The 13,101-nt window shown below is 44.3% G+C and overlaps 2 protein-coding genes across 2 annotated transcripts in view; both read left to right on the top strand.

The window, feature by feature from the left end:
* Positions 1–13,101, top strand: part of LOC149285006 (uncharacterized) — a 386,586-nt gene that overhangs the window by 259,411 nt on the left and 114,074 nt on the right. The window lies entirely within an intron of this gene.
* LOC149285008 (uncharacterized) lies at positions 11,266–12,810 on the top strand. The gene has a single exon (XM_089495967.1). The coding sequence runs from the start codon at positions 11,351–11,353 to the stop codon at positions 12,743–12,745; it is 1,395 nt and encodes a 464-aa protein (XP_089352093.1). The 5' UTR covers positions 11,266–11,350; the 3' UTR covers positions 12,746–12,810.

Below are 13,101 nucleotides of genomic sequence, written 5' to 3'. Positions count from 1 at the left end.
ACTTCAAAAATTCAAGGTCACATGGGATGTAAAAGGGCAACATTACATAAAAACAGGGATGGACTCAGAAGACAGAGATACCTTCTTTGCACCAATTCAGTCCTCGAAAGGGAATCCTATTACAAAGGAAGACCCACTTCTGCTCCAATGTGGTTGAGATCAGATATAAGTGGGGCCATCGTTCTTCAAAAGGCAGAGGAAGAGTCCACCCCACAACCTTCTGGATTGATCAGTCAGCTTTTCCATAAACCAAAAATCCCAAAATCGACACCACCAATCAGTCATATTGACCTTTCCAGTTTTCCCAGCCCTGGCAATTTCAATCCTGGCCAATGCCAACAAAAATGCCACACTATCTTTATTGTGTAATGTCTTGTTTTCACTAATAAACACTGAAAGCAATAAAAGTTCTGGAGAAGGGACAATCTTTTGATAAGTGATTTCTGAAACTAAGTTAACTCCTGAATGCCAAAATGCATATACACTTGGACAACCGTACCACATGCGCAGGAAGGTACCTCTAGTATTACATCCTCTCCAACAACATAGGTGGGGTTCTTAGTAAGGCCTGCAAGTTGTATGGTGTGAGGTACCATCTATGCACAACTTTAAGAATGCTTTCTTTCAGTGCTGTTTAACATCTACATGAAACCGCTGCGAGAGATCATCCAGAGGCATGGGGCGGGGCGCTATCAGTATCCTCATGACACCCAGAGATATCTCAGCGTCAACTAAGGAAGGCATCTCCCCTCTGAATGAATGTCTTGGGGCAGTAATGGGCTGGATGAGGAAAAACAGACTGAAACTGAATCCAGATAAAACGGAGGTGCTGATTGTTGGGGGTCCTAATCCAGGTATGGAGGTTTTCCAACCGGTCTTGGAAGCGGTCGCACTTCCCCTAAAGGACTATGTTTGCAGTTTGGGGGTGCTTCTGAATCTGTGTCTCCAGATGTCAGCTCAGATAGATGCGACAGCAAGGAGTGCCTGTTATCAGCTTTGGCTGATACGCCAACTGCACCTCTTTCTGGAACCTGAGGACATGAAATCTATGATGCATGTGCTGGTAACCTCACGTCTTGACTTCCGCAATGAGCTCTACATAGGGCTATCCTTGCACTTAGTCCAGAAACTTCAACTAATCCAAAATATGGCAGCCAGAGTGGTCACTGGAATATCTAGAGGTGTCCATATCACACCTATAATGGCTGCTCATTAATTTCCTGGGACAGTACAAGGTCTTGGTTATAACCTTTAAAGCCCTCCATGGCTTGGGTCCATCTTACTTACGGGATACCCTTCTCCCATACAATCTGCCCCACACTTTGAGGTCCTCTAGTAAAAACTTACTGCAGCCAGCAATAACAAGGCTCTCTGCAGTTACACAAAAGACCTTCTCCCAAGTTATGGAACAGCCTCCAGAAGAAATCCGATATATCACCAGTCTTTAAGGCTTTAAAAAGCTCATCAAGACATATCTCTTTCCAGATTAGCATTCCAGCAATCTCTTATTAACTGAATTGTTCAGCAACTGCTCTAAGTGCTTCTGCCCTATTTTTAATAATTGTTTTCATAATTGTTTAAGAATTTAATTGTATTTTATTGTGGATGGGAGGAATTGGGAGGGTTTGGGACACAACAATGACAAGTTGTTATTGTGTTTTACCAGTGCTTTTACTGTTAGCCACTTTGATCTGTTTTTAGAAGCCTTTAGAAGCCTTTGAGGCACCCTTGTCATGTGCGAGGGTTGCCTGGTAGGCGGAGTGCCCACACAGCTGGCAACCCTCGCAAGTGAGGAGGGCGCCGCAGCTGCAGCACACCCACCATACGCGGCGCATAATGGTGACATTGCAGATGTGCCACCTCCAAACAGGAAGGCACAACTGCAATGTACCCTCGCCATCGCTGGCGCTTCGGGGCGGCAGAAGTGCAGCGCAAAAAGGAGCCACTTCCACGTGCTCCTTTTTTGCTCCGCAACAGCACTGCTCAATTTGTTTGTTGCGGCGCTTCTGCGGAGAAAAGAGTAGGGCCAGGGACGCGCCTCTTTCTGGCGGCCTGTACCCTGCCTTAGTATGTTTCACAAATTTTGTTGCTTGTGAATATTTGTATTTTGTCAGGTCTCTTAATTGTATCTGTGTTATTGTTGTTGGTCCTATATGGTTTTTTTCCTTTTAGCACCAAAGTTTAAAAAAATGTAGTATCCTGGAATCTAGAAAGCATATCCAGGAGAAGGTGTTTTGGCCACACTGTAAACAATAACATCCAAAATGCACAACAGTAATGCCTTTCTCCTGTTTGATTTTTAACACTTTTGATCATAGAATTGTAGAGTTGGAAGAGACCGCAGGGGCCATCCAGTCCAACCCCATTCTGCCATGCAGGAACTTTCAATCAAAGCATCCCTGACAGATGGCCATCCAACCTCTGCTTGAAGACCTCCAAGGAGGAAGACTCACCAAAATCTCTGAGGGAGTTTGTTCCACTGTCGAACAGCCCTTACTGTCAGGAAGTCCCTCCTAATGTTGAACTGGAATCTCTTTTCCTTTGCATTCATCCATTGCTCCGGGTCCTAGTCTCTGGAGCAGCAGAAAACAAGCTTGCTCCCTCCTCAATATGACATCCCTTCAAGTATTTAAACAGGGCTATCATGTCACCTCTTAACTTTCTCTTCGCCAGGCTAAACATCCCCAGCTTCCTAAGGCGTTCCTCATAGGGTTTCATGGTTTCCAGACCCTTGACCATTTTAGTCGCCATCCTGATAAAAATCTGATAAAGAAGACCCTCTATTTTTTCATGATGATGAGGAGGAGGACGATGATGGACCTCTCTATCTACAGATTTCTTTACCCATGGATTGAACCATCCAAAGCTTGAAAACATAGAAAAACAATGTAAATTCCAAGGGCAACTCTTGTTTTTGCCATTTTATATAATAGACGTTGCTTTTCTTGTTGTTATTGTGTGTCTCCAAGTCGTTTTGAATTTATGGTGACTCTAAAGGCAGACCTATCACAGGGTTTCCTTGGCAAATGTCTCCAGAATAGTTTTCCCATTGCCTTTCCCTGAGGCTGAGAGAGTGTGACTTGCCCAAAGTCCCCCAATGGGCTTCCATGGCAGAGCTAGGATTCCAAATCTGAACTCCAGAGTCGTAGTTCCACTATGCTCAAACCACTAGGCCATACTGGCTCCTACAACATGGACATGGTTTCAATGAGCCATTGTATGCCATGGACTTGGCCCAGCTTCCTCATCCATGGAGGTCATTTTATAAGCCCCCTTCTCCTCCTCCATTTACAGGCCCAGCTCCTTCTGAATACTGTCCAACTTTCCCAGTTTGGCAGGTACCCTCCCCTGGTTCATCCTCTGCCCTCCCACCTTTTCAGCTGCTCTTCAAAGGCCACAGTTTCCTCCTCCTCCTGCCATTTCTCCCCTTCTCTTGAGCTCACTGCCATTGCTGCAAACTGAGTCCAAAGGGCAAAAGGAGTCTGACCTCCATGAAGACAGCCAAGGAGAAAGGAGAAGAGGGGCTCTTCCCAGAGGCTCAGGCAAAAGCAAACAGCTGCAGCCTCTCCTAGTTTGCCTCTCCTTCCTCAGAAATAACCTTGTAATCTTGATCATACTCTGAGGTTACATGGTCACAGCGTCCCTTTGATTCTCTGGGATCCCCCCCCCCCAAAAAAAAATCTCATGGCCCCACAGAGTCTCCCAAGAAAGGAGAGGACTACACACACAAAGAGACACACTTCCTTCCTTTTGGCCCAAGGAGCCTGGCCTCCTTCTCTCTCTGGAGCCTCAGGAGAGAAAGCGATACCTCTGTTCAACTGGGGCCTCAGAGAAGGTTCTGGAACATTCTCCATAGTCACAAACAGCACAAAATGGCCCCCAGAACACAAAATGGCTGCCTCTGTCTGAGCGCTTGGCAGTTGGCAGTTGGAGGCCTTCAGAGGAGAGAGAGAGACTGAGAGGAAGAGTGGAAGGGGGTCCTGGAGGGAGGAGGCCTTGGGAGATATTGTCAGAACCTGTTATTGAGATCAGTTATAATGCTCTATATATTCAGTTCATATATAATTACTTCATGTATGTCTTGAGATATCTGATCTATATTGTTCTGTTAGTTAAGATGTTGGGGGGTGGGGGGTGGAGAGTATATGGGTAGAATATTAAAGTGGTGTTAGTTTCTAAGTGGGGCCCTATTAACTGCTTTGGAGTGTTGTTTTAGACAACTAGCTGGCAATGTTGCAAATGCCTTGAGTGAGGCTAGGTTGTGATGGGGACCTGGCTAAGTGTGTCTGGGGTGGGGAACTAGCAGGGGGGAGAAAGGAGGGGGCATTTTTGTATGTACAACGCTGTGTAAATTTACAGCGCCTTATAAATAAAGGTTAATCATAATAATAATAATAATTTTAAAAGGGTACATTTTTCTCTGAAGCCTCAGACTCTGCAAAAAAGTGTAACAGATCACTACTGAAATGCTCTTACAATAGACTTTCTACTTTTGGTATACATTTGGTTGTGGACCATTGATCAGAGGATTCCAACCTCACAGATACAGAGCCTTCCTGAGATATTCGGTGTTCGCTTCCTAACAAAGGGGTTTTGGGCCTCATAAAGGATTTGGGTCAAAAGAGGAGGGGTCTCTAATAGGAGGGCCACTAAGACGACGATTGTCCCCCAAACTACGCCAAAAGTAGCTCCTTTGGGAGGTTTTAAAATCAAGTGAATGTTCATGAACTGAAAAGATATAACCTTATAACTGATATTAATAACAGGTTCTGACACCTAGTGAGATATCAGAGAGTAGTAGTAGCCTTTCCTCTTGCCAATGGGATTTACAGTGTATTCTCTGGACTGTATCTCCCATCATCCACATGGCCAGAGAGAGGAGGGTCCTGCCCTGCATAGGGCTGCCATCTCATGGGTCTTAGGCTCTGGGAATGTGTGCCTTTGGCCAGTGTCCGTGTGGCTGGGGCTCCAGGGCCCTTCAGTCCCTCCTGCCTTGTTCCATATTAACTGCAGGAGGAGCCTGTGAGGGTGGGGCAGGGGGCAGGGCCTTCCAGTTCCTCTGCCCCCATTGGCCAGAATGAAGAAGGGGAGGAGCTTCTGCCTCTCTATTTAGCTCTGTGTGCGGAAGAGAGAGTGAGGAGCAGAGAGTGAGAAAGGGACAGAGAGAGACAAGGAGGAAGGAGAGAGAAAAGAAAGAAAGAAAGAAAGAAAGAAAGAGTGTGTGGAGTAGAGCGGAAGGAGAGGGACAAGGCCTGGAAGTGGTAGGCTTCACTGGTGTGCTGAGGCCTCCAACTGCCAAGCAACTGCCAAGGCTATTTTGTGTTTGGCAGCCATTTTGTGTTCTGTACTGTTTGTGACTGTTGGGAATAATGTTCCAGAACCTTCTCTGAGGCTTCAGTTGAACAGAGGCTTCTCTCTCTCTCCTGAGGCTCCGGAGTCAGAAGGAGGCCAGGCTCCTTGGGCCAAAAGGAAGGAAGTTTGTGTCTCTTTGTGGGTCTTTTGTGTCTCTTTTCTGAGAGGGTTTTCTTATTACAAAGCTCTGCTCCTTCTGGAGAACATGGGTTTTAAAAGGTATCAGAAATGGGGGGGATAATTTTAATACAAGCCTTATTATTATTCTTCACAAACATTGGGCTTTGGCTTCTAAGAGGAGGCTAGTCCCCCAAACAAGGCCAAAAGTGGCTCCTTTGGGAGGTTTTAAAAGTCTGCCCAGTTTCCTAATTAATAGACTTTCAGGGAAGAAGGAAGGAGACAGACCAGAATAACTCATATTACCAAGAATGAAACAAACAAACATACAAACAAACAACAACAATAATAAGGATTAGGCAGTAAAACAAATTACTTATTTTTTAAAGGAAAACCATTAAAAACAAGAATTGGGTGCTTTCTATCCTTTTAAAACCGACTCATGCTGTATCTACACTGCAGAAATAATCCACTTTGAAACCGCATTAACTGTCCTAGCTTCATCCTATGGAATCCTGGGATTTGTAGTTCATTGTGGCATCAGCTATCTGTCACCGAAGGCTAAGTGGCCCAAAGGTAAAATCCCAGGATTCCATAGCACTGAAAGGTTTAAGTGGTGCCAAAGTACTTTATTTCTATAGTGTGGATGCAGCCTTCTTGGGAAAGTGGTTGATGCTGGGGAAAAGCACTGGGGACCTCCGAAGGTTTCAGCAGATTATTTATTTATTTATTTATTTATTTATTTATGGAGCACTCATTTCACATCTAGCTACGGGTACATAACCAGAGCCCTCTCCAATTCCCCATCCCCTGATCCCCTTCCACTCTAAGAAGGCATGGAGTATCTATGCTAGGTCCAGGGGGCATTGTTTGGTGCAGACGGAGAAAGGGGATATCCACCTCTGCATCGGCCCAAAGGAGGCATATGTCACCTGCGTATGTCACCAGCAGGATGCTGTTCTCTGTGTCTTTGAGTGCTGCAGGGTTTCTTGCCAAGCCAATCCTAACCCTGGTCCCTTTTCTCAGGAACTTCATCTCGGCCTCCTTGGACACGGCTTTGGGGCCTCTCTTGCTGGAAGTGACCCAAGTGCAGGGCCACCAGGACCCCCTGCCCACCTGATGGCCAACACAGAGGCCAAGCTGAGGGAGTTGGGCTCCAACAGAATGAGACTGCCCAGGAACAACAGCTCTTTGGTAAGTTGCCATCCTGACTATTCATTTCATCTGTGTCTGGACCGGCTCATGAAAGCAAGTGGAGAACATACTGTCCCAGTTTGGCCTAGAGAGTCCTTGGTAATCCTCTGTCACCTCATTTTTTCAGGGGCTTTGAAAATGTCCTATTTCTCTCTGCTCCTCCCACTTTCCCCCTTCTCCTCAGGTCAGTTCAGTTGCTGCAAAATGTGTTACAAGTTCAAAATAGTGTGCATCCCATCAACTCAAAAGAGGGGAGAGGGGAGGCGAAAAGGTGGCACGGTCTAGCCCTTGCCAGGAGTTGGAGGCACAAGCAAACTACTGTACCCTTCCTCGCTTGTGTGATCTTCATTGGCCATCTTGATCCCCTTCTGGTGTTGCTTGTCCACATGTGTCTTCTTTTCCCCGTCTGTGAAATGCTGGGGGCTATAGAAGAATATCTCTGGACCTAAATTGAAGGTGGGCCCAGTGGCCCTCAAGCCATGAGTACTCCCCAGAACTGTTTTTTAAAAATGAAATTTGCCTCTGAAATTAGGTGAGATATGGCTAAATGCACTATAATTCATTGGTGACTAAATGTACTATACATGTTGGGATAGTCAGTATCCTAATCAATCAATAATATCTCAGACATGGCCTAAATTATATTCTTTATTATATTATATATTATACTGAAAGGATTCAAGACAAACTGGATCTCTAATGCTGTAGCTTTTTGCTTGCTTACAGAATTTAAAGTTTATTTCCTGGACTGAATTCTAAAGTATTGAAATAATATTTGCAATGCACCATGTGCTTTCCTCCCCTTTTGCTTAGTCACTCTCTGGATGAGGGCTATTTTCTGTTGCAGGTGACCTTTGCGGATGTGGCGGTATATTTCACCGAGGAGGAATGGAAACTATTGACAAAGAAGCAGAAACTTATGTACAGTTCCATTATGATAGAAAATTATGAGAATGTGGCCTTTGTGGGTAAGGAACCTGAATCCATTGCCCTTCCTGTGAAGACTGAGGGCCCTTTCATAATCTACTGTCAGAGCGCTATGATTCCCCTTTAGAATGATAGAATCAAAGAGTTGAAATAGACCACAAGGACCATCCGGTTCAATCTTCTGCCATGCAGGAACAGACATTCAAAACACCCCCGAGAGATGGCCATCCAGCCTCTGTTTAAAGACCTCCAAAGAAAGAGACTCCACCAAACTCTGAGGGAGTATATTCCACTGTTGAAGAGCCCTTACTCTCAGGAAGTTCCTCCTAAAGTTTAAGTGGAATCTCTTGTCCCTGTGTCTTGCATCCATTGTTCCATGTCCTTTTCTCTGTAGCAGAAAGCAAGCCTGCTCCATCCTGAATATGACATCTCTTCAAATATTTGAACAGGGCTGTCATATCCACTCTTAACCTTCTCTTCTCCAAGCTAAACATATCCAGCTCCCTAAGTTGTTCCTCAGAGAGCATGGTTTCCAGATTGTTCAACATTTTGGTTTCTTTCTTCTGGACATGCTCCAGCTTCTAAACATCTGTTTCAATTGTGGTGCCCAGAACTGGACACAGGATTATTGCAAGTGAGCCCTGACCAAAACAGAATAGAGTGACACTATTACTTTCCTTGATCTTGACACTATACTCCTATTGATACAGCCTAGGATCACATTGGCCTTTTTAGCTGCTGCGTCACACTGTTGACACATGTTCAACTTGTGCTCTACTACCATTCCTAGTTCCCTTTCATATGTAATTTAACTGTCATAACAACTTCCTGTGGAATCTTGGAATTTCTAGTTTTAGTGAGGCACTATTGTTCTCCACTTTGTAAGGATTCTAAATATCAAATCCTAAACTGCCAATAGTGGAATTTTGTGGGAAGGAGCCATGGAGATTAATGCTTTTTGCCTCCAAATGGTCCTTATGCCATTCCTGATCAAGTTTCCTGGCTTTTGTAGCCCCTCTTCCAGCCTTTTTTGGCTCTGAAGAGGCTGTTTTAATGCTCATCCCTGGCACGTGACCCTCACTAATATCAAAAACCAGGTCCCAGACTCCTTCTTCTGCCTTTCCTAATGCATTAGTTGTATATTGATTGCCCTGCCTTTCTCAAGAAATGAACCTCAAAGTGTCCCTTTTATGCATCACACTCTGTGGATGTGCGTCTGTGATAGAGCGATGGAGGCAATGTGAAAAACAGAAAGGCAGGAAAGAGATGCTGAGGGTTAAATGGTAAAGCAGTGCAGATGGGCAAGAGGGAAGGTTGGAGATCGGAGGGAGAAAGGGAAGGGGATCAAGCCTCTGGGAGCCAGGAGGGGAAGGAGGAGCAAAGTCAGGATCGCCTGGCTCTGTGCGGAGAGAAAGGGACCTCTGGGAAGGGCCAGAAGAGGGGCCTTGGGGATTGGGAGGCAGCCACCAACCATTCAGATAATAATAATAGGTTTTATTTGTATTTACCTGTAAAATAGCCACAAAACAACAATAGCATCTTTTTACACACAGTAAAAAAACAAGTTGCTTAAAACTCAATTCGGGACAAATAAAAACATTGTATAAAATGCACAATTGCGATCAGAAGTGGGATTTCTCCTTAAGTTTTTTGCAAGAGGTCGGGTGGGTAAGCCTGCCGGAAGGGATCCGTCTTAAGTGCTTTCTTGAAAGCATCCAAGGTGGTGATAAGACGGATCTCCTCCGGCAAGTTGTTCCATAACTTGGGGGCCATGGCTATGTACGCTCTGTGGGAAGTTGTTCTTAGCCTGACCTTTGGGTAATCTAATAAAGTCTTCCCAGATGTTCTGAGAGTATGGGGCATATTGTGTAGGGAGAGGCCTTCCCTCAAGAAGCTCGGGCCCAAGCCATGTAGGGCTTTAAAAGTAATAACCATCACTGTGTATTGCACCTGGAAGCTAATTGGCAGCCAATATAGAGATTTTAGAACTGGTGTTATATGGTCTGACCTAGATGTTCCGGTGACCAATTTGGTGCAGCATTTTGAACTAATTGAAGCTTCCGAACTTGGGACAAAGGTAGCCCCTTGTAGAGCACTGAACTTAAGAACTGAACTTGAAATCAGGCCCTTGTTTTCATACATATTAAGGGTTCCATTTAGCAATTATAAGCAATGTCTATGAAGAGAGGAAAGGGTAACACAAAAACTCCTTTTTCTCTAATGTTTCTTTTCCATCCTAAGCTTGCTTAGCTCCGTGGTTGATTCCAGAGGCCCTTTGTCACTTGAAATGCTGGAGTCTGGGGAGGACACTCCCAAGAGCTATGCTTTTAGGGGAATTTCATACTTAGCCCAAAGGAGAGATTGGGGCAACAGTGACCTCGGGATTCATCCCAACTATACCAGCCCCAGAAGCACACAGAACTCCAGAGGCATTTCAAATAGTTTTTTGTGTTTTATTTAGGGGAAAAACAAAATACACGCATACACAGACATATACACATATAGGTGTTTACACACACACACACACACAAGAACTGAGTAACAAAGGTGGGAGTGGCGAATACTTTGAGGCTTTGCAAATGGTAATACATTACCTAGATGGATCTTGATTCCAATTGCTGAGGGTCCAGAAAGGGGAGAGAAGTCAGTAAGTCCTGTGGCAAGTGGGGCTGGCGAGTGTAGTGAGATGTACACCAATGGACTATCTGTCTGCAAGTGGACTGAAACTAAAGAACAGCCGGTTGGGGCTGATATTTATACTGAAGTTGTTGCTTGGGGGCAGAAACCGAGCATTCAAAAAGGTTTAAATTGCTTTAGGATGTTTCCTGGGTGGGGAAAGAATTGTCTGAAACTGAAATAAATGCAATGGGTGCTTGGTGAAATACTTCAGCCAAACAGGATTGTCACACTGGCTCTTAGGTCCTTCTTGGATCTGAATTCTGATCCGATTCACAAGCCAGTGTATAGCACAGGCTGAAGGCGACACTCCCAGAGCTCAACAATAACATAGCAGAGTACAGAAGCAAATCTCCAGATATAGGCATTGGCAATGCACAAACCACTTTCCACACTTAAAAATTACACACAGTTGATTTGCTCAAAGTCCTTAGAAGTTCTTTATCTTGAATTGCAATATAAAACAAATATTTACCAACTTTCCTCTCTGACTTCTATCCATTTCACAATCTCTTACACACCCAACTCCAACCCACACCAGTCTGCATGTGAGTTGTATACTGTATTGGCTGTGAGTCATATCCTCGTGCCAAACAGCATGAAGTGACCTCTGCAGTTAGCTTGCATCATGCCATGTGCTCTGACTCAACACTCTATGGCAGTCTCACAGGAAATGAGGCCACTTTTCAATTGAAATAGTTTTATATACATTTAATGGAATATTTTATAACTGCCTGACTATCTCCTTCCACTGATTTCCTCATGGCAGTTCCCCTTCAATCACTTCTTTAGTAGCTCCTATGAGTAAGAATACAGTCATTATATGGATTTGGGGGCATCTAGAACAGGGTCATGCTCAGGTCACTCACACCAACTTTGTTAATTTAATCTCAAATAGGGAGGGGTGAACGTGGGGCTAAATCTTGGGGTAACACATTCCTCTCCTAACACTGATATTCAGTTTTGCCTGTCATTGTCCTCCTTTACAGAAGAATTTGTCAGTCACAAGAAAGTCCACACAAGAAAGAAGCCACATAAATGCCAGCACTGTGGGAAATATTTTGCTTACAAGTCAGTCCTAGTCATGCATCAGAGAGTCCACACAGGAGAGAAGCCTTACAAATGCCAGCGTTGTGGAAAATGTTTTTCTTGGAAGTCAGAACTAGTGAGACATCAGAGAGTCCACACAGGAGAGAAGCCATACAAATGCCAGCGTTGTGGGAGATGTTTTTCTTCAAAGCCATACCTATTGGCTCATCAGAGAGTCCACACAGGAGAGAAGCCATACAAATGCCAGCATTGTGGAAAATGTTTTTCTTGGAAGTCAGAACTAGTGAGACATCAGAGAGTCCACACAGGAGAGAAGCCATACAAATGCCAGCGTTGTGGGAGATGTTTTTCTTCAAAGCCATACCTATTGGCTCATCAGAGAGTCCACACAGGAGAGAAGCCTTACAAATGCCAGCGTTGTGGAAAATGTTTTTCTCGGAAGTCAAACCTAGTGACACATCAGAGAATCCACACAGGAGAGAAGCCATACAAATGCCAGCATTGTGGGAAATGTTTTTCTTGGATGTCAGAACTAGTGAGACATCAGAGAGTCCACACAGGAGAGAAGCCATACAAATGCCAGCATTGTGGGAAATGTTTTTCTTGGAAGTCAGAACTAGTGACACATCAGAGAATCCACACAGGAGAGAAGCCATACAAATGCCAGCATTGTGGGAAATGTTTTTGTTTGAAGTCACACCTAGTGACACATCAGAGAGTCCACACAGGAGAGAAGCCATACAAATGCCAGCATTGTGGGAAATGTTTTTCTTCGAAGTCAGTCCAAGTGATCCATCAGAGAGTCCACACAGGAGAGAAGCCATACAAATGCCAGCATTGTGGGAAATGTTTTTCTCAGAAGTCAGACCTAGTGACACATCAGAGAGTCCACACAGGAGAGAAGCCATACAAATGCCAGGATTGTGGCAAATATTTTTCTCGGAAGTCAATCCTCGTGACACATCAAAGAGTCCACACTGGAGAGAAGCCATACAAATGCCAGCATTGTGGGAAATGTTTTTCTCAGAAGTCAGACCTAGTAAAACATCAAAGAGTCCACACAGGAGAGAAGCCATACAAATGCCAGCATTGTGGGAAATGTTTTTATATGAAGTCAGTCCTAGTGGTACATCAAAGAGTCCACACTGGAGAGAAGCCATACAAATGCCAGCATTGTGGGAAATGTTTTTCTCAGAAGTCAGACCTAGTAAAACATCAAAGAGTCCACACAGGAGAGAAGCCATACAAATGCCAGCATTGTGGGAAATGTTTTTATATGAAGTCAGTCCTAGTGGTACATCAAAGAGTCCACACTGGAGAGAAGCCATACAAATGCCAGCATTGTGAGAAATGTTTTACTTCAAACTCACACCTAGTGAGACATCAAAGAATCCACACTGGACAGAAGCCATACAAATGCCAGCAGTGAACTAACATTATTTTTGTAAATAAGGAATACAAAAAATATATTTGCAATCCTGCTGTGCTAAGAAAAGGCCCTTGTGATTTTGTTTTTCTGCCCATATGTCTGTTTATGTTTTAAAATTGTATTTTGTTAGATTTAGGTTTTAATTGCTAATAGAATAGATAATTGTTTCGGGTTGTAACTTTGGCTGGGGATTGTGGTTCGTGGTATAAGTTAGCTAAATGGGGGGCTGGGATTTGTTGCAGTTGGTTAGAATAGTTTTGGGAATGATAGCGTTTGGAATTTGTGGGATGTTGGCTGAAGAAAGTGGAGGCTGATATTAACAGGAAGGTGGCTAGTTTCTGGGATTGGCAAAGGGG

This window comes from Sceloporus occidentalis, unplaced genomic scaffold (genome assembly GCF_023333645.1).
Source record: "Sceloporus occidentalis isolate IW3139 unplaced genomic scaffold, rSceOcc1.0.p SCAF_86, whole genome shotgun sequence".
Taxonomy (NCBI): domain Eukaryota; kingdom Metazoa; phylum Chordata; class Lepidosauria; order Squamata; family Phrynosomatidae; genus Sceloporus; species Sceloporus occidentalis.
This window is presented reverse-complemented; position numbering and strand designations above follow the sequence as displayed.

What these genes read in the sequence shown, in the direction of transcription:
- LOC149285008 (XM_089495967.1), top strand. Translation starts at nt 11,351, where the DNA reads ATGCATCAGAGAGTCCACACAGGAGAGAAGCCTTACAAATGCCAGCGT.